The 18,747-nt window shown below is 42.8% G+C and overlaps 1 protein-coding gene across 4 annotated transcripts in view; it reads right to left on the reverse strand.

Annotated features, from left to right (window-relative positions):
- The window catches only part of LOC112266783 (echinoderm microtubule-associated protein-like 2), a 38,194-nt gene that overhangs the window by 10,607 nt on the left and 8,840 nt on the right, over positions 1–18,747 (reverse strand). For 2 of the 4 annotated variants that reach the window (XM_024444575.2, XM_024444576.2), the window contains exons 2-7: positions 13,132–13,338; positions 9,231–9,363; positions 8,871–8,975; positions 3,754–3,776; positions 1,138–1,267; positions 518–667 (exon numbers count right to left, since the gene is read on the reverse strand). In XM_024444575.2, coding sequence (XP_024300343.2) covers positions 518–667; positions 1,138–1,267; positions 3,754–3,776; positions 8,871–8,975; positions 9,231–9,363; positions 13,132–13,338 — 748 coding nt within the window. Of the gene's footprint in view, positions 1–517; positions 668–1,137; positions 1,268–3,753; positions 3,777–7,421; positions 7,560–8,870; positions 8,976–9,230; positions 9,364–13,131; positions 13,339–15,343; positions 15,472–18,747 lie in introns of those variants that run through there. The other 2 variants (XM_024444577.2, XM_024444578.2) reach the window with 2 other exon arrangements.

An 18,747-nucleotide genomic window follows, 5' to 3' on the forward strand; every position in this document is an offset into this window, starting at 1 on the left:
GCCACACTGAAAACATTAGTCTACAATATAAAATGAAAAAGTAAGCTGGTCAAGAGTTGGCTGTAGCCCAACATGTATGACAATGATACTGTGCAAGTAGGATATTACCATATACAGCCCAACCTTTGTTTGCACAGGAGACACTGCCTCAAACAGGACCTGATTTAAATAGAGTTAGTTTATCCTGAATCAATGTGTCATTTTAAGGAAGTTCTCTTTGCACAGTAAGCCTTGGAAAATGCAAATCTACCTTGCCTCGGTTTCAATCAAATGACAGCTGATGATAATCAGGTGGCACTGTGAATGGCATACAGTGAGCAATCACATTTAGCTAAATTTATAACAAATGCCCTTTTGCAAAGCCTATCACGTGCATTGCGGCATCACCCTCTGCAGTGGAAGCTAAGGCTAAGAAGAAAAAGGTACATTTCCTGAAGAAAAGTTGTGTGCTTGCGCCGGTCAACCAAAGGTTATGCTAGTGGGAGATGCTGAACTAAGCACACTAAACTAGCCTTACCATTTGACATCGTCGTTGTGGCCCAGGTAATGTCTCTGCTGCTGTTCCTCCACATTGTAGAGCACCACCACGGAGGCATTGAAGTAGACTATCTCCCCCGTGGGGAGCAGGTAGAGGTTGGAACGGCAGTCTCTGCCCCTGTACCCATACCTGGACAACCGAGGGTTTAAGGACCACAACAGTAATCCTGTCTGAACAACCATAGTGTTGAACAGTAGGAGGCTGATGCTATCTCAGAACTTATGGGGAGGTAAGTACAATACAAACCAAAGACGTTACTCTCCAGGAGCCATAAACCCATAAACACAAGTGATCAACTATACAAAATAGTAAAGTGGACTTATATTCTTGTTTGACGTCAGTAATGCAACACTGAAATTTCCTTTCTCAAAATGTGCATTATACTTCTAAAGACATTGTCCCAAACCAAGCTTTCCCTGGTTCATCTGGGGTGTAATCATTCGTCCAACCCTAGCAAACTGAAAATGTGCAACAAAAACAAGTTTATATTGGAAACATTCAGGTAGGTCCCTTCCTGTTTTGTTCCGTTTAGTTCCTAGTGAATACACCCCTGTATGCCTAGCAACATTACTCTTTGTTTGTCAGTGACAGAAGGATACACCCACTGCAGTTTGAGCTTGTGCTCAGGCAGCGCCCCCTTGTGGTCCAGGCTGTAGCTGTCCCTCTTCTGGTCAGGCATGTGCATGGTGACTGGCCGACCCCTCAGGAACATCCTCACATAGCCATCCTCTGACACAGGAGAGGGGGCGAGATAAGAACATGAAGGGGAGGGATTTATAAAAATAAAAAATGATGGTGAAACACTCTATACCGTTCCTTGCAAGCAGTAGGTAGTGAAATGTAACAGCCTTCTGAACATAAGCACTCAAATAAATTCTGTTCCCCCACCCATGTAAGAGGCAGGATTTGTGCATTGAGGCAAAATACAGTGAATTCGGAAAGTATTCAGACCCCTTAACTTTTTCCATGTTTTGTTATGGGCGGCAGGTAGCCTAGTGTTTAGAGTGTTGGGCCCTGAGCTGACAAGGTAAAAATCGGTTGTTCTTCCCCTGAACAAGGCAGTTAACCCACTGTTCCTAGGCTGTCATTGTAAATAAGAATTTGTTCATAACTGACTTATTATTTTATTAATTACATCACAGCCTTATTCAAAATGGATTAAATATTGTTTTTTCCCACTCATCAATTTTACACACACACACGCACACACACGACAAAGCGAAAACAGGTTTAGAAATTGCTGCAAATGCATTACAAATTAAAAAGTATTTCAGACCCTTTATTTAGTACTTTGTTGAAGCACCTTTGGCAGCAAATACAGACTTGAGACTTCTTAGTTATGACACTACAAGCTTGGCACACCTGTATTTGGGGAGTTTCCCCCAATCTTATCTACAGATACTCTCAAGCTCTGTCAGGTTGGATGGGGAGCGTCTGTCAGGTTGGATGGTGAGTGTCTGGTCTCTCCAGAGATGTTCAATCGGGTTCCATTCCGGGCTCTGGATGGGCCAATCAAGGACATTCAGAGACTTGTCCCAAAGACACTCCTGCTTTGTCTTGGCTGTGTGCTTAGAGTTGTTGTCCTGTTGGAAGGTGAACCTTCACCCCAGTCTGAGGTCCTGAGCGGTCTTGAGCATGTTTTCATCAAGGATCTTGCTGTACTTTGCTCTGTTCATCTTTCCCTCGATCGTGACTAGTCTCCCAGTCCCTGCCACTGAAAAACATCCCCACAGCATAATACTGCCACCACCATGCTTCACCGTAGGGATGGTGCCAGGTTGCCTCCAGAAGTGACGCTTGGAATTCAGGCCAAAGAGTTCAATCTTGGTTTCATCAGACCAGAAAATCTTGTTTCTCATGGTCTGAGACTCTTCTAGGTGCCTTTTGGCAAACTCCAAGCAGGCTGTCATGTGCCTTTACTGAGGAGTGGCTTCCATGTGGCCACCACCATAAAGGCTTGAATGGTGGAGTGCTGCAGAGATGGTTGTCCTTCTGGAAGGTTCTCCCATCTCCACAGAGGAACTCTGGAGCTCTGTCACCTCCCTGACCAAGTCCCTTTTCCCCGATTGCTCAGTTTGGCCGGGCGGACAGCTCTAGGAAGAGTCTTGGTGGTTCCAAACTACTTCCATTTTAGAATGATGGAGGCCACTGTGTTCTTGAGTCTCATTGCAAAGGGCCTGAATACTTATGAGTACTTATGTATACTAAAATTTCTAAAAACCTGTTTTCGCTTTGTTATTATGAGGTATTGTGTGTAGATTGATGAGGGACAACATTTATTTAAACATTTATTTAATCCATTTTCGAATAAGGCTTAAAAAAATAATAAGGATTCAAAAAAGAAACATATTCATACATTTTAAAACAAGGCTTTAACATAACAAAATGTGGAAAAAGTCAAGTGGTCTGAATACTTTCCGAATGCACCGCATATAGCTTTAGTGTATGTCATTTCAAACTGTTCTGAAGCTTTGCAGAATTTGTTATATTTGACGCACTACAATTACTCAGGGTACCCCATAATACAGTCTCTCTTGGCTGATATGACATCATATAAAAACTAATTGCGGTTATGGTTTGCATTATAGTGCTGCGGCGAGTCAACTGAGCTCAATAATGGAGCAGTGTGCTGTGCTCTCTGGCTCTGACCATGCAGCTCTGCGGTCCCTAATCATTTACCCAAGCACTCAGAGGACAAGGGAAAATGCAGTTAATTGGCTTGTTAAAAATGAATACAGCCCCCAACAATAACAGACTATTGGTTGTTGTTTATTGGGCATGTTCATTCTTTACTTCAGTGCTCCCGTTTCATGGATTTCCGTGTAGTAACCTGGGAAATGCTTATTGGTTATGGGCCGGCAGGTAGCCTAGTGGTTAGAGTGTTGGGCCTGTAACCGAAAGGTTGCGAGATCAAATCCCCGAGCTGACAAGGTAAAAATCTGTGAATACTGTTCTGCCCCTGAACAAGGCAGTTAACCCTCCTAGGCTGTCATTGTGAATAAGAATTTGTTATTAACTGCCTAATTAAATAAAAGGTTACATAAAAATGCTCAGTGCCGGGAAATGTTTTTGTTTGCATTTAATTAATTATCTTAGGTACACTGTATTCTTTAGTCAAACTGAGGTATAAAAAGGTTGCCGAGTATGGTAGAGGAATTACACACACACACACACACACACACACACACACACACACACACGTGTGTAAGACATACCTGCATTGACAGCGCATTCTTTGCTGAAGCAGAAAAAAGAGAGAAGAGAACAGATATCAGTGTACGACTGGTGACTGTTAAGACACTGTGTGAGCAGTTGACATTTCTGAGACGCAGTTTAACTCCTGCTGCAATGGACGAAATGATTCAGTGACCTCATCCTTTATTCCTGACCGCCTACTTTCAAAAAATGTTTTTATCCACAGTAGAATTACAGTAGAGCTCATTTACGCCCATTTATGCACGTTTAGCATTATCCAAATAGTGCTGCAAGATTAAAAGCAGTAGTTCATACCGTAGCGCATATAGACAACATACACATATAACATACAGTATTCACAGACGCAAACACAATGCGGAAGGGAAAATACTGTATCCATGATGAGATAGGGGTAGCTGTAAATACAACTGGTGCCATGCCGAGAAATGGAAAAATAAGGAGAGTTATTGCGAGAGAGAGAGAGAGAGAGTGGTAGAGAATGAAATAAAGAGCAAGAGAGAGTGACAGAGACAACGCGACAGTCAATATCCTATAGAGTGGCCTCTCCAGCACTACCCGACAACAGCTGAAAAGTAATGAGTTTCTGTCAAGGCCACTGACAGATTGCCGAGGTAGGTCAGTTTGAGAGTACCATGGCAGCACAGTCACAGGAGTGATGATAAGTAAGATAAGAGAGACTCTAGGAGAAACAATCCCTCTCAGTTTGTAGGGAACATGAATGGCATGAAATAGCCATGGCCATCTTAACCATTTGAAAATATAGCACAGTAGGTTATTCAGTTTGGAGGGAGACTGTGGATACAATTACAATACTACTGAAGATTGTTCTTTGACAGCTTGCTTTATTCATTCTTGCTATTCAAACTGAAAATGTATTGTAGTACATTTGGGACAACAAAAAAAAAAGTTTGGATACTCGCAAGGCACACACACCAAGTACCAATTTTGGTCGACAGACTGAGAACATAAGTAGACAGTGAGGATTTTATATTTCTGTCCTTGGCAGAGCATTCATTCACTACAGTGTATTCCATCTGGAGACTGGTTGTTTGTGGGGCAACCCGAGACAGCCGGGGAAGGGCTCTCTTTAAAGTGGCCAAGAAAATACCTGTTTGTCTCCCTGCCTGCGGCTTTCAAAAAGAGGAGAGGCCCTGTTGTGTCCAATGAGAGACACTGAAAGATCCAAAGCCACGAAGGCATTTTCTTAGTGATTATTTATGATCCGTGTGTTTGTTTCTTTTCAATTCATTAAAACAAGTAGCAATCCGTACCATTTGGTACAAGATAGTTACATATTATGTTGAATTCTTTGAAGTAAGTACCAGAAAATACTCTATCGCCTAGCATCATTATCGAGTAAATTCCAGGTGCTACCGGAATACAGAGAACAATACATCCAGAATGGCCTTCTGTACAGATTGTTGTAGCTTTACATCATTTTGCATAGACTTCACAAAGAGTAAGACTACATTCCACATGGAAAACGAGAGGACATGGAACGTGTGATACGATTGTGTTGTCTCAATTAGTAAAATACATGCATGTTGGAGTCTGTACTGATGTGAACAGTTGTCTAGCATAAAGCAAACAGAAATTGTGGCCAATAATGTAGTGGTCTTGCGGTTTGAGTGTTTCGGGCAATTACTGTATGGTGTTGCAGCAGTGGAGAGAGTGGTTTTAGTCAAGTCCCTGTACACTCAGACAATACGGCTGAGATTTTCAGAGCAAATTAATGCTAGGCACCCAGTGAGCTGTGTTATCCCGGGCGGCGAAGTGATTGAGAGCATACTGTATCAAACACTGTATGACAAGTCAGCATAGAGAGATAGAAAAGTGGTCAAACAGGATATCATGAGCTCTTCCTCAACCAGTATTTGCATGCGTTCAGACCCCTGAATCAAATTTGCCATTCAAATACATGCAATCTGTTCCTCGTCCTCAGGCTCAGCTATACCATCGAGCCAGTCTGCAATCAGGGTGCGTCAGTCGATCCGTTTAATGCACGTGGATGAGCAAAAGTGCCAATCAATAGTCATTCTGCAGAGCAAGAGGAATCAGTAATCCAAACCAGCCACCCACGATCACAATGAAACTGAGGCATTGCAACAGCGAGGGGGGGATGTTATGTAAGCCCCTCTCTGTCATAGAAAATCAAGCCCATGTGGAAAAAATGCCCATTCTTTTTGGTTTGTTGACTCACACACCCGTAATGTAATTAAGGATCTGCCCAAAACTGGAACGGGACAGCGCTCCCCCTAGCCTATTCATAGACGCCAACTCTAGTGTCTATTCACAAAGGTATCTTCCGATCGGGGGGGGTTTAGTTAAGAGCCCCGATGCTCTGTCTGAACGTTAACACGCATCGCTGGCGATACAGTTTTGGTAACATAAGGACCTTATATACGCTACACACTGTTATAGGGTCACCACGCACCCATACTTCCATGTTACAGCACTTGTTTACAGAAAACAGAGGGAAGACGCCTGTGCTAATCAGCGTCTCTGAACACCTGCGTGTAAACAGAAGACAGACAACACCAACGTGTTGTCACTGAAAAATACTGCTGCAACTGTGTTAAAACCGGTCCAAACCGTGTACAGTGAGTGTTTTGTGAAATTATTTTGAGGTTATATGAAAGTAGAGGGATTTATGATTCTAGAACCGTAACGCAATTGAGAATCGATTCGCGTCTAGATGGAGTATTTGGTTGTTTTGGCTTCCAGAGCCAATTCACCCTTTAAACAGAACATGCAAGGTCCTTGAACTAAGGAGTACTGTTAGGCTCCTTTAGTCCAATATTAAGCTAACCTGGGACCATGTGAACTACAAGCCCGACGCTCTGTTTTAATGTTTAGTAACGTTAATAATCCTCGCTTGCAATACGGTTTTTCGAAACATAAAGCCCTCTACTTTCATATCACATTAAAATAATTTCACAAATGCAAAATATATACTTACTGTTTTAACACAGTTGCAGCCTATAGTATTTTTCAGTTACAACCCTTTTCTGGCGTATTTTTTCCGTTTTTACACAGGTGTTCGGAGCATGCTAGAAAGCAAATTAGCACCTCTTTCTTCCATCTGTCTTCAGTAATCAGTGCTGTAACATGGAAATATGGTAACCATAACCCTAACCTTATGAAAGGTGTGTATCAATTTAACTTTAAGTAAAAAATAAATAAAAAGAGTTGTTGCCGATATGAAAGTTAAGGTGCTTTATGCTTCCAAAACCATACCGCAACAATATGCATTTAGCCCAAACATTGTGGTTCTTAACGCGGCAATATGTTACTTTTTGGGCGACCTGACCAAATTCATATAGAAATGTGAGTTATAGATCTGTCACTCATTGAAAGCAAGTCTAAGAAGCTGTATATATGTTCTCTGTGCAAACTATTCGGGGTTTTTTTCTACCAGGAAATGGCAGAGTGATTTCTGCGTATTGCACCTTTAACAGTTTGTTGTAAATCACAATTGACCTTTGTTCTGTGCTGCCCCTCCCCAAACCCCACTGAAAATAAAACCATCAGAAGGTCTGCATGACCACAATTTTTTTTTTTAAAGTTACTGCTTCCTGTTGGAATAAAGGATCCATCCACCCAAAATGGCTTTTTAAACAATCTCCTTCCTAACTGCAAACTGTTTAAGTATAAAGCATTCCTTTACCTGGGTGATCTCTTCATGGTAACTTTTCCGTTAGGTAACAGCACAGTGTTGGCAAAGTGGTTCACAAAACAGAACCCTGTTGACAACTAACAGGCTTCCTTGTTGATTCCGTTAACTTTACTGGGCACTTTTTCCACCAATGGGGAGGCACTTCCTTACTCTGCTGGACCTCCCCTCTGCTCAGTAACCACACCTCCTTTACCTACACCCCTGAAATCTGACACCCTCGGCAGAGTGAGCTCAATGAGGGAGGAGGGAGTGGACGAACTGACTGTATCCATTTGTCTTTCAAAGCTTAATAGCACCTCCATAAAACCAATCAGATATTGTTATCTACTATTCAAACAATGAGCAGGTGTTGGGCGTTTATGTTCGGTACAAGCAACCAACCATGCATTTGACTGTGAATACACTGTTCCATCTTCCTTTACTAATCAACTGTTCTGTGTTCACCATTACTTAGATGTATGTCAACAATGATGCTGTTAAATACAGTAACCTACATAACACTGCACCGGACTAAAATGACGGAAGTACATGTTAAAACACATCAGCAGATCTGTATTTCTATACGTATGTTGTCAACATAGAGAGATCATATCACCACCCTACCCGGCTGTCTCCTCTCCTCCCTAGACATTACACATACACGGGTCTAAATGATTCAAGCCAGTCAAACATCCAGCGTGCATTCACATGCTCTCTGCACAGAAATACAACACCACGGTGTGGCACAGCAATGCATCCGTGGTGCATTCACACAAGTGTTTAATGATCCTTTGTCATCTGATCTGAACAGCGAGAGGTTAAAAACAACGATCGGTCTACTGATCAGAGTGTCCTAAATCGGACGTCAACAAAGCCACACCGAGACCTTGGGACCTCTACTGTCAGAATACAATGTCAGCCCGAGGAAGAGCTGGGAAGAACATAGACCCACACCATATGTCACCTGTCTGATCGAAAAGGGAGAAAGAAAGGGTATTTACAGTATATCTGGCAAGGGAGGCAGATATGGCTGCTCAGGATGTGGCAAGCGGTCTTGATATTTTCCCCAGAGATCAGAGATGAGCTGTACACCCATTCTCAGATGTCGGGTCGACTGTACAGATGTATATGAGGTATGCACAGATGTATATTAGCACTGATGTGAGCTACGACTACAGATGCCTTGTGGATAAAAGAGGGACATAGTTAACTGTAACACTGAGCAGCCTAAGCATAAACTTACAGTATGTGAGGATGTGGTGCTAAGGTGCTCGCTGCTTTGGTCTTCTCTAGCCAGTGACTACATCATTGTCAGTCAGAGGGTTGCTTGGCTGCACACCATGATCTCTCAGTTAGCCAGAAAGAGCAGGAGTGATTGCTGTGTCAGTGTTTCGAGGTTTAGCTGAGCCAGTGTCTGTGTTTAGAGGGTTAGCGGTGTCTGTGCTTGTTTCAAACTGTCACCTGCTCCTGCCACATGCGGAGCTGCTGGACGAGGTGGTTCTGCTTCTGCTGTCAGACACCATCTCCCTCCTGGCCGTGGAGAGACGCTCTGTCGACATGCTTTTCCTGGTGGGGGAGGATAGGTGAGAGGGGGAAGAGGGAGAGGAAAAAGACGAGAGGTGGAAAGAGTGGGAGGGTGAAGAGTGAATAGGGGTATTGAGAGGGATATGAAAGGCAAGACATGTCCCCAGTCATTAGTTTACAGTGCCTACTGTACAGTAGATTCAATGCCACACTGCCACCCTAAGGTTGAGTTCGGAAATACACATTAGAAGTATACCAAGAAAAACAGTAGATCCACACATTCGGACAATGTCTTACCTTTTGATTGACAGCGACACTTCCTTTTTGGGAGAAGAGGGGGAGGAAGGGTATCCCCCCATACGTTTCTGCTGGACATAACCATTGCTGAGAGTGAGAGGCTTGGATGGTAAGGCTTGCAGGAGTTGTCGCACTGGCATCAAGAGGGAGAGAATGGTTCAGTAAACAGATGTAATGTTGTTGAAGTTTTTGAAAATCGACACTGCAAATTCTTACCAAAGACTATAAACAGTAAGTAGTACATGGTTTATCTCCATTACAAGTCTCATCTTTAAATACATGTAAAAATATATATATATAGTTTCCTGATCTTTCTTATATCTTTCAGATATAGGAGAGACACTTCAGAACAAACTTCCTTTAGATTTTTAAAATTATTTTTACTATCTGTTATTCAATGCATTTCTATGGGCAAATTAAATGTTTAAATCAACACATTTTTAAATATATTTTTTGATACCTTAAGCTGATTCCAAATCACATAGCCATATGATCCTTGGTATGACCATCTTAAAACAATTCCCACTGGCTGGTAACCAACACTCTCCACGCCTTGTGCATCAGGTTGAAAATGCAACATCCTCAGTAGTAGTAGCCTCACATATTGAGCTTCTAGACTCTCCTATTACAGCTAGTACAGTTGAAATCGGAAGTTTACCTACACCTTAGCCAAATACATTAAAAACTCAGTTTTTCACTATTCCTGACATTTAATCCGAGTACAAATACCCTGTCTTAGGTCAGTTAGGATCACCACTTTATTTTAAGAATGTGAAATGTCAGAATAATAGTAGAGAGAATGATTTATTTCAGATGTAATTTCTTTCATCACATTCCCAGTGGGTCAGAAGTTTACATACACTCAATTAGTATTTGGTAGCATTGCCTTTAAATTGTTTAACTTGGGTCAAACGTTGCGGGTAGCCTTCCACAAGCTTCCCACAATAAGTTGGCTGAATTTTGGCCCATTCCTCCTGACAGAGCTGGTGTAACTGAGTCAGGTGTGTAGGCCTCCTTGCTCGCACACACTTTTTCAGTTTTGCCCACAAATTTTCTATAGGATTGAGGTCAGGGCTTTGTGATGGCCACTCCAATACCTTGACTTTGTTGTCCTTAAGTCATTATGCCACAACTTTGGAATTATGCTTGGGGCCATTGTACATTTGGAATGCCACATTTGTGACCAAGATGTCTTGAGATGTTGCTTCAATATATCCACATAATTTTCCTCCTCATGATGCCATCTATTTTGTGAAGTGCATCAGTCCCTCCTGCAGCAAAGCACCCCCACAACATGATACTGCCACCCCCGTGTTTCACAGTTGGGATGGTTTCTTCGGCTTGCAAACATCCCCCTTTTTCCACCAAACATAACGATGGTCACTATGGCCAAACAGTTCTATTTTTGTTTCATCAGACCAGAGAACATTTCTCCAAAAAGTATGATCTTTGTCCCCATGTGCAGTCTGGTTATTTCATGGTGGTTTTGGAGCAGTGGCTTCTTCCTTGCTGAGCGTCTTTTCAGGTTATGTCGATATAGGACTCGTTTTACTGTGGATATACAGTGGGGCAAAAAAGTATTTAATCAGCTACCAATTGTGCAAGTTCTCCCACTTAAAAAGATGAGAGGCCTGTAATTTTCATAATAGGTTCACTTCAACTATGACAGACAAAATGAGAAAAAAAAGCCTGAAAATCACATTGTAGGATTTTTTATGAATTTATTTGCAAATTATGGTGGAAAGTAAGTATTTGGTAAAAAACAAACAAGCAATATTTCTGGCTCTCACAGACATGTAACTTCTTCTTTAAGAGGTTCCTCTGTCCTCCACTCGTTACCTGTATTAATGGCACCTGTTTGAACTTGTTATCAGTATAAAAGACACCTGTCCACAACCTCAAACAGTCACACTCCAAACTCTACTATGGCCAAGACCAAAGAGCTGTCAAAGGACACCAGAAACAAAATTGTAGACCTGCACCAGGCTGGGAAGACTGAATCTGCAATAGGTAAGCAGCTTGGTTTGAAGAAATCAACTGTGGGAGCAATTATTAGGAAATGGAAGACATACAAGACCACTGATAATCTCCCTCGATCTGGGGCTCCACGCAAGATCTCACCCCGTGGGGTCAAAATGATCACAAGAACGGTGAGCAAAAATCCCAGAACCACACGGGGGACCTAGTGAATGACCTGCAGAGAGCTGGGACCAAAGTAACAAAGCCTACCATCAGTAACACACTACGCCACCAGGGACTCAAATCCTGCAGTGCCAGACGTGTCCCCCTGCTTAAGCCAGTACATGTCCAGGCCCGTCTGAAGTTTGCTAGAGAGCATTTGGATGATCCAGAAGAAGATTGGGAGAATGTCATATGGTCAGATGAAACCAAAATAGAACTTTTTGGTAAAAACTCAACTCGTCGTGTTTGGAGGACAAAGAATGCTGAGTTGCATCCAAAGAACACCATACCTACTGTGAAGCATGGGGGTGGAAACATCATGCTTTGGGGCTGTTTTTCTGCAAAGGGACCAGGACAACTGATCCGTGTAAAGGAAAGAATGAATGGGGCCATGTATCGTGAGATTTTGAGTGAAAACCTCCTTCCATCAGCAAGGGCATTGAAGATGAAACGTGGCTGGGTCTTTCAGCATGACAATGATCCCAATCACACCGCCCGGGCAACGAAGGAGTGGCTTCGTAAGAAGCATTTCAAGGTCCTGGAGTGGCCTAGCCAGTCTCAACCCCATAGAAAATCTTTGGAGGGAGTTGAAAGTCCGTGTTGCCCAGCAACAGCCCCAAAACATCACTGCTCTAGAGGAGATCTGCATGGAGGAATGGGCCAAAATACCAGCAACAGTGTGTGAAAACCTTGTCAAACATTTTCTGTAAGTCTTCACCTCTGTCATTGCCAACAAAGGGTATATAACAAAGTATTGAGATAAACTTTTGATATTGACCAAATACTTATTTTCCACTATAATTTGCAAATAAATTTATTAAAAATCCTACAATGTGATTTCCTGGATTTTTTTTCTCATTTTGTCTGTCATAGTTGAAGTGTACCTATGATGAAAATTACAGGCCTCTCTTATCTTTTTAAGTGGGAAAACTTACACAATTGATGGCTGACTAAATACTTTTTTGCTCCACTGTAGATACTTTTGTACCTGTTTCCTCCAGCATCTTCACAAGGTCCTTTGCTGTTGTTCTGGGATTGATTTGCACTTTTCGCACCAAAGTACGTTAATCTCTAGGAGACAGAACCCGTCTCCTTCCTGAGCGGTATGACGGCTGCGTGGTGCCATGGTGTTTATACTTGCGTACTGTTGTTTGTACAGATGAACGTGGTACCTTCAGGAGTTTGGAAATTGCTCCCAAGGATGAACCAGACTTGTGGAGGTCTACCATTTTTTTCCTGAGGTCTTGGCTGATTTATTTAGATTTTTCCATGATGTCAAGCAAAGAGGCACTGAGTTTGAAGGTAGGCCTTGAAATACATCCACAGGTACACCTCCAATTGACTCAAATTATGTCAATTAGCCTATCAGAAGCTTATATAGCCATGATATCATTTTCTGGAATTTTCGAAGCTGTTTAAAGGCACAATCAACTTAGTGTATGTAAACGTCTGACCCACTGGAATTGTGATACATTGAATTATAAGTGAAATAATCTGTCTGTAAACAATTGTTGGTAAAAATACTTGTCATGCACAAAGTAGATGTCCTAACCGACTTGCCAAAACTATAGTTTCTTAACAGGAAATTTGTGGAGGGGTTGAAAAACTAGTTTTAATGACTCCCAACCTAAGTGTATGTAAACTTCCGACTTCAACTGTATGTCGACGAGACTACAGTGGTCTAGCGTGTTCCCAGCCTCCTAGCTCCCTAGCCCCTCACTCTTGGTGGGTGGGGCCACTGTAGGCCTCCTCCCCCCAGCTCCGGCCCCAGGCTGGGTCAGCTCCTCACAGTAGCCCAGTCTGCGCAGCGCGTCGGCCAGTTCAGCCTTCAGCAGCTGGAGCTCATCCTCCTGCAACTGGACACGCTGCTCCAGGTGGGACAGGCGGTCGTCCACCTCCATGGTGCTGCCCGCAGACACGTTGTCATCTGGGAGACAGGGAGAGAGAGTCGGGGGAAATGGCGAGGGAGAGAGAGAGAGCGGAAGAAGGAAAAATGGACAGTGACAGATAGCGATTGTGTCAGGAGCATGGAACAAAAGGTGTTTTGTTGTTCACCCAGTACTGTAAGCAGGAATTTGCATAATTCTCCAAGCTTTATGTGTTTGTTTTTGCTAATAAAGATCACACTAGGCTACTTCCTTGACAAACAATATGTTGGTCTTAGATTCCTACACCAAAAATGACAGTGCTGGGGTTTCTGACAGAGATGAAAAGGTGTATTTGCTTGAAACAAAATTGAGGCCAACCCCATTTTGAAGATTGTTTTCTCTACATCACTGAAGAATAGCAGAGGTGCATAAAGATGACGGCCCCCATGCACTTAACACACATGCCTCATTTGCTCAAGTTAACTGTATTGTACATTGGCCTCCTTTACTCTTTTGTGTGTTGTCATTAGCACATTATACCTGGGTAAACCAGTTCTAGCGCCAAGACGCCGGCAATTTGAAAAAGCATATTGTGCTGAATCATTAGCGCATTGAACCATATCGCGCGCCGTACTTTAAAAACTCATTGAATAGTGGTAAAACAATGACGTCATTTCTGAATTACTACATCTTTATGCACCTTCGCCACTGTGTGATGCTAGCTAGCTCCTAACCACTCGTCCTTCACTGGGATGACATCATTTGGCTGCCCAAATTAATCCTCTGTTTCAGCTCCAATGCTTAACTGTGCAATATCAGATAGGATGCCCTGTAACTGAAAGGTCTGACAATGTTTTCAAATGTCTTTCAACAAAACAATGCTGTTAAATCAGATTTTGTGACCATGCAACAGCATGCTGTACATACAGTATAATGCTGAGTTGACGACTGTTTGTTAGTTGACAACATTCCCATATTCGTTATCATCATATGCCATTCAAATGACCAAGAGCCATTTATTTGCATATGAGAATTCTACCTGGACTAATATGCATCTGTCATGCAGTACTACCAACATGATTTCTGAGTATAACGCAAACTCTGACTGACGTGGATATTTACTCTGCCTGTCAGACCCAGTGGAACCAATGATCTCATCTCTCAGTCAGAAATATTGTGGAAGAACACACATATTCAAAATTAGGCAGAGTGGAGAGTTTGACTTTAAAAATCACAACATCTGTAAGAGGTTTTTATTCAGCAGGAGGGGAAATGAAAGAACATGTCGAACTGGATACTCCGACATGACAAATCCCTACTGGATTTTATGGGGAATTAGGTACCGTTTTTCATTAAGGAAATAACCAGCAAGATTATTTCCCCAAATTGAATTACTTGGCTCATGCTGTCAATTAACCATGGCGTGCTTTATAACCTTAGTCACAATTTGAAATCTGCTGAGTAAAGCATTGATAAGATTTCAAATCGCCTCTGCAGCAAATGTAAATAACACTGCCAAGTTACAAAACAACCACAGCTATGGAGGTTTACTCCACCCATCCCCATGTCCCAAACTAAAAACACCTCAGTGAAACGTTGCTGCTAATGAATTAAGTGTGATCGTTCATTCATTTAAATCTACCTAATTATTCAACAACGAGTCCACATGAACGCCGTCCCATTACTTTGTTAATGAAACAGCCTTCACCCTTGTTACTTTACACACAGTAGCTGTCCGACAGACTGCAGGCTTATGATGCGTGCTCAATAACTTTCTCTTTACTGCCTCCAGCAGATGACACAGCACAGGCAAAGGACAGCTACAGCTAGCACAGTTAAAGCAGGTGGCGTCAGTGTTAAAAATGCATGGCTACTAATTATATAATATGAAAATGAGTAAATGGGGAGAGGAGAGAGGGAATGGGAGGGGAGGAGGGAAGGTTAGCAATATGGCATAAGGTGGAGAGGGATGTATGTAATGCGAGAGGACAATGGAGGTCGGGGGCAAAACCAAAGCCTGCTGAAATATTCATAGGGCTCTGGGCTCTGCTTGCCTTCCCTTACCTGTCATGCTCAGTCACTCAGCCAGCCAGCCAGTCACTCCGTCAGACAGCCTGCTCTCCTCAGCTCTCTTGGGGGCTCCCGGGATGCCAAGTCTGGGCTTCTTTCTTATGTAGGGTTTTCCCCTCCTCTCCTCTACAGCCAGTGCCTGCTCTGCCTCCCTCTTCCTGGACCAACCCCCCCCCTTATTCTCCTCCTCCCTAGCGGTACGTGCAGCTCACAAAGAGACAAGCAGCGAGTCACAGTTTGTAACAGGACACTGCTCCCTGCAGCCCTGCCTCCACAGCGGCAGCAGCAGTGGATGCAGCCTGAGGCTGGGAGGGAGGCTGGCTTGGCTGGGGGCCAGACCTATACTCTGCTGCAGAGACAGCCAGGCACTACCAGGAAGTGAGACTGCAGCGGGTGGGATCCGAGTCTCCTCCATTCATGACACACAAACACACCCACTCACTAACACACAGATACATGTGTATGTGCTCACATCAGCCACACCGTGGCATGGCTGGAATCATACTGTACATTATATCAATGAAAGAATGACAGACACAACTTAGCCCCCTGCCTTCATCTCCAAGGAAGTCATGGGAGGACACACACACCACGGGGACCAGCGTCTACATGAGTAACAATGTGAGCAAACCCTAGGGAGGGGATCCTACTACCAGCTGTCACACCATGAAAATGGTGAAGACACCTGAACACTGACCTGTAGGTCTGATATTTCCTAATAGATGAGCCATTGTTGTTGCACGCCGTCTGAGTCAGTCAATAAGACAAATGGGCCAGATGGTCACAAGTTAAAAGCACATTAACCTTTGCAAGCCTTTTACCTTCTATTGTTTGCATTCATAATAAATCACTAAACAAGAATGGTGTTCATGGGAGGACACCACGGAAGAAGCCACTGCTGTCCAAAAAAAACAAACATTGCTGCACGTCTGAAGTTTGCAAAAGTGCACCTGGATTTTCCACAGATGCACTGGCAAAATATTTCTGTGAACAGATTAAACTAAATTTGAGGCGTTTGGAAGGAACACACAACCACAATGTGTGGAGAGAAAAAAAAGACACAGCAATAGCTTGTTGCGGGGGGAAAAAATACACCTTTACACTCAATTGCTATCTCAGCTGTTGAAGTGCTTAATTAACCTCTAGTGACACTACGTGCTAAATCGTCAGCACCAGACCATTCAGAGTCCAGACTCCAACTTTGGTCACACACACACACACACACACACACACACACACACACACACACACACACACACAGCAACCAGTAAAGGAGCTGGTCAACCCTGACCAAGATGGCTCCAAAGCCAATTCATCCTCCTTTTGGCAGAGGAGCTGAGCTGCTCCCCTCTGTATTCTACCGTCCGGGGTGATCCGCAGCCTGGAACAGATCCTAAGTCTGCAGCACATCCAGGCTACCCAAATAGCACATTTGGCACATTAGCACAAGTTGTGGGAACATGTGTTTTCGGTTTCACATTAGTTGTAGGAACGATGCCATAGATTTCATAACCTGGTAAAACTAAGCTTTTTAAAATGTTCTGAGAACAGAAGTGCACATTTTGAATGTTTTGGGAACGTTTATTTTTTAGGTTGCAGTGAGGTTCTGAAAACTTTTTACTCTGGATCCTTCATTTCACTGCACCTATCCGGTATGTGACAATAATTAATGATTATTTTGAGGTTTTTGAATAACTTCCTTTTCAATAAGAGACTTTAAATAACATTGCTAGCTTATTTTTTGTAAACTTTTTGGAACTTCGAGCACAAATAGGACACATGGGAATTGGAGATATAACTTTGAAAGCATCATACCAGCTGTATTTCTGTATGTTGAAAGTTATATATCTTGAGAACTTGATCGCTGACATGCAAATCATTTTGGGACTATATCAACAACAGACTAACCCTAGCCAAAACCAGATTCAAACCGTTTCTAAGAGCTTTCCACACCTGGATTGTGTAACATTTGCCCATTATCCATTTCAAAATTCTTCAGGCTCTGCCAAATTGGTCGTTGATCATAGCTTGACAACAACTTAAGTGGCGCCATAGATTTTCAACCAGATTTAAGTCAAAACTGTAACTCGGCCACTCAGGAACATTCAATGCCTTCTTGGTAAGCAACTCCAGCGTAGATTTGGCCTTGTGTGTTATGTTATTGACCTGCTGAAAGGTGAATTCACCTCCCAGTATCTGGCAGACTGAACCAGGTTCTCCTCTAAGATTTTGACTGTGCTTAGCTCCTTTACGTTTTTTTTTTTAATCCTGCAAAACTCCTCAGCCCTAATACAGAAGATAGAGAGACCAAGTAAAAGACCAAGTCCATATTATGGCAAGAACAGCTCAAATAAGCAAAGAGAAACGACAGTCCATCATTACTTTAAGACATGAAGGTCAGTCAATACGGAACATTTCAAGACCTTTGAAAGTTTCTTCAAGTGCAGTCGCAAAAACCATCAAGCGCTATGATGAAACTGGCTTTCATGAAGACCACCACAGGAATGGAAGACCCAGAGTTACCTCTGTTGCAGAGAATAAGTTCATTAGTTACCAGCCTCAGAAATTGCAGTCCAAATAAATGCTTCACAGAGTTCAAGTAACAGATACATCTCAACATCAACTGTTCAGAGGAGACTGTGTGAGTCAGGTCTTCATGGTCAAATTGATGCAAAGAAACCACTACTAAAAGGACACCAATAAGAAGAAGAGACTTGCTTGTCCTTTGGTCTGGAGTCCAAATTGGAGATTTTTGGTTCCAACTATGGGTGAATGGATGATCTCCGCATGTGTATTTCCCACCGTAAAGCATGGAGGAGGTGTTTTGGTGTGGGGATGCTGTGCTGGTGACACTCTGTGATTTCTTTAGAATTCAAGGCACACTTAATCTGCATGGCTACCACAGCATTCTGCAGCGATACGCCATCCCATTTGTTTTTCAACAGGACAATGACCCAACACACCTACAGGCTGTGTAAGGGCTATTTTATCAAGGAGAATGGAGGAGGTGCTGCATCAGATGACCTGGCCTCCACAATCCCCCAACCTCAAACAAATTGAGGTGGTTTCGGATGAGTCGGGTCACAAAGTAAAGGAAAAGCAGCCAACAAGTGCTCAGCATACGTGGGAACTCTTTTAAGACTGTTGGAAAAGCCTTTCAGGTGAAGCTGGTTGAGAGAATGCCAAGCGTGCAAAATTGTCATCAAGGCAAAGGGTAGCTATTTGAAGAATATCAAATAGATTTTGATTTGTTGAACACTTTTTTGGTTACTACATGATTCCATGTTTGTTATTTCATAGTTTTGATGTCTTCACTATTCTACAATGTAGAAAATAGTAAAAATAAAGAAAACCCTTGAATGAGTAGACTTTCTAAAACCTTTGACTGGTAGTGTACA

Source organism: Oncorhynchus tshawytscha, linkage group LG14 (assembly GCF_018296145.1).
Source record: "Oncorhynchus tshawytscha isolate Ot180627B linkage group LG14, Otsh_v2.0, whole genome shotgun sequence".
NCBI lineage: Eukaryota > Metazoa > Chordata > Actinopteri > Salmoniformes > Salmonidae > Oncorhynchus > Oncorhynchus tshawytscha.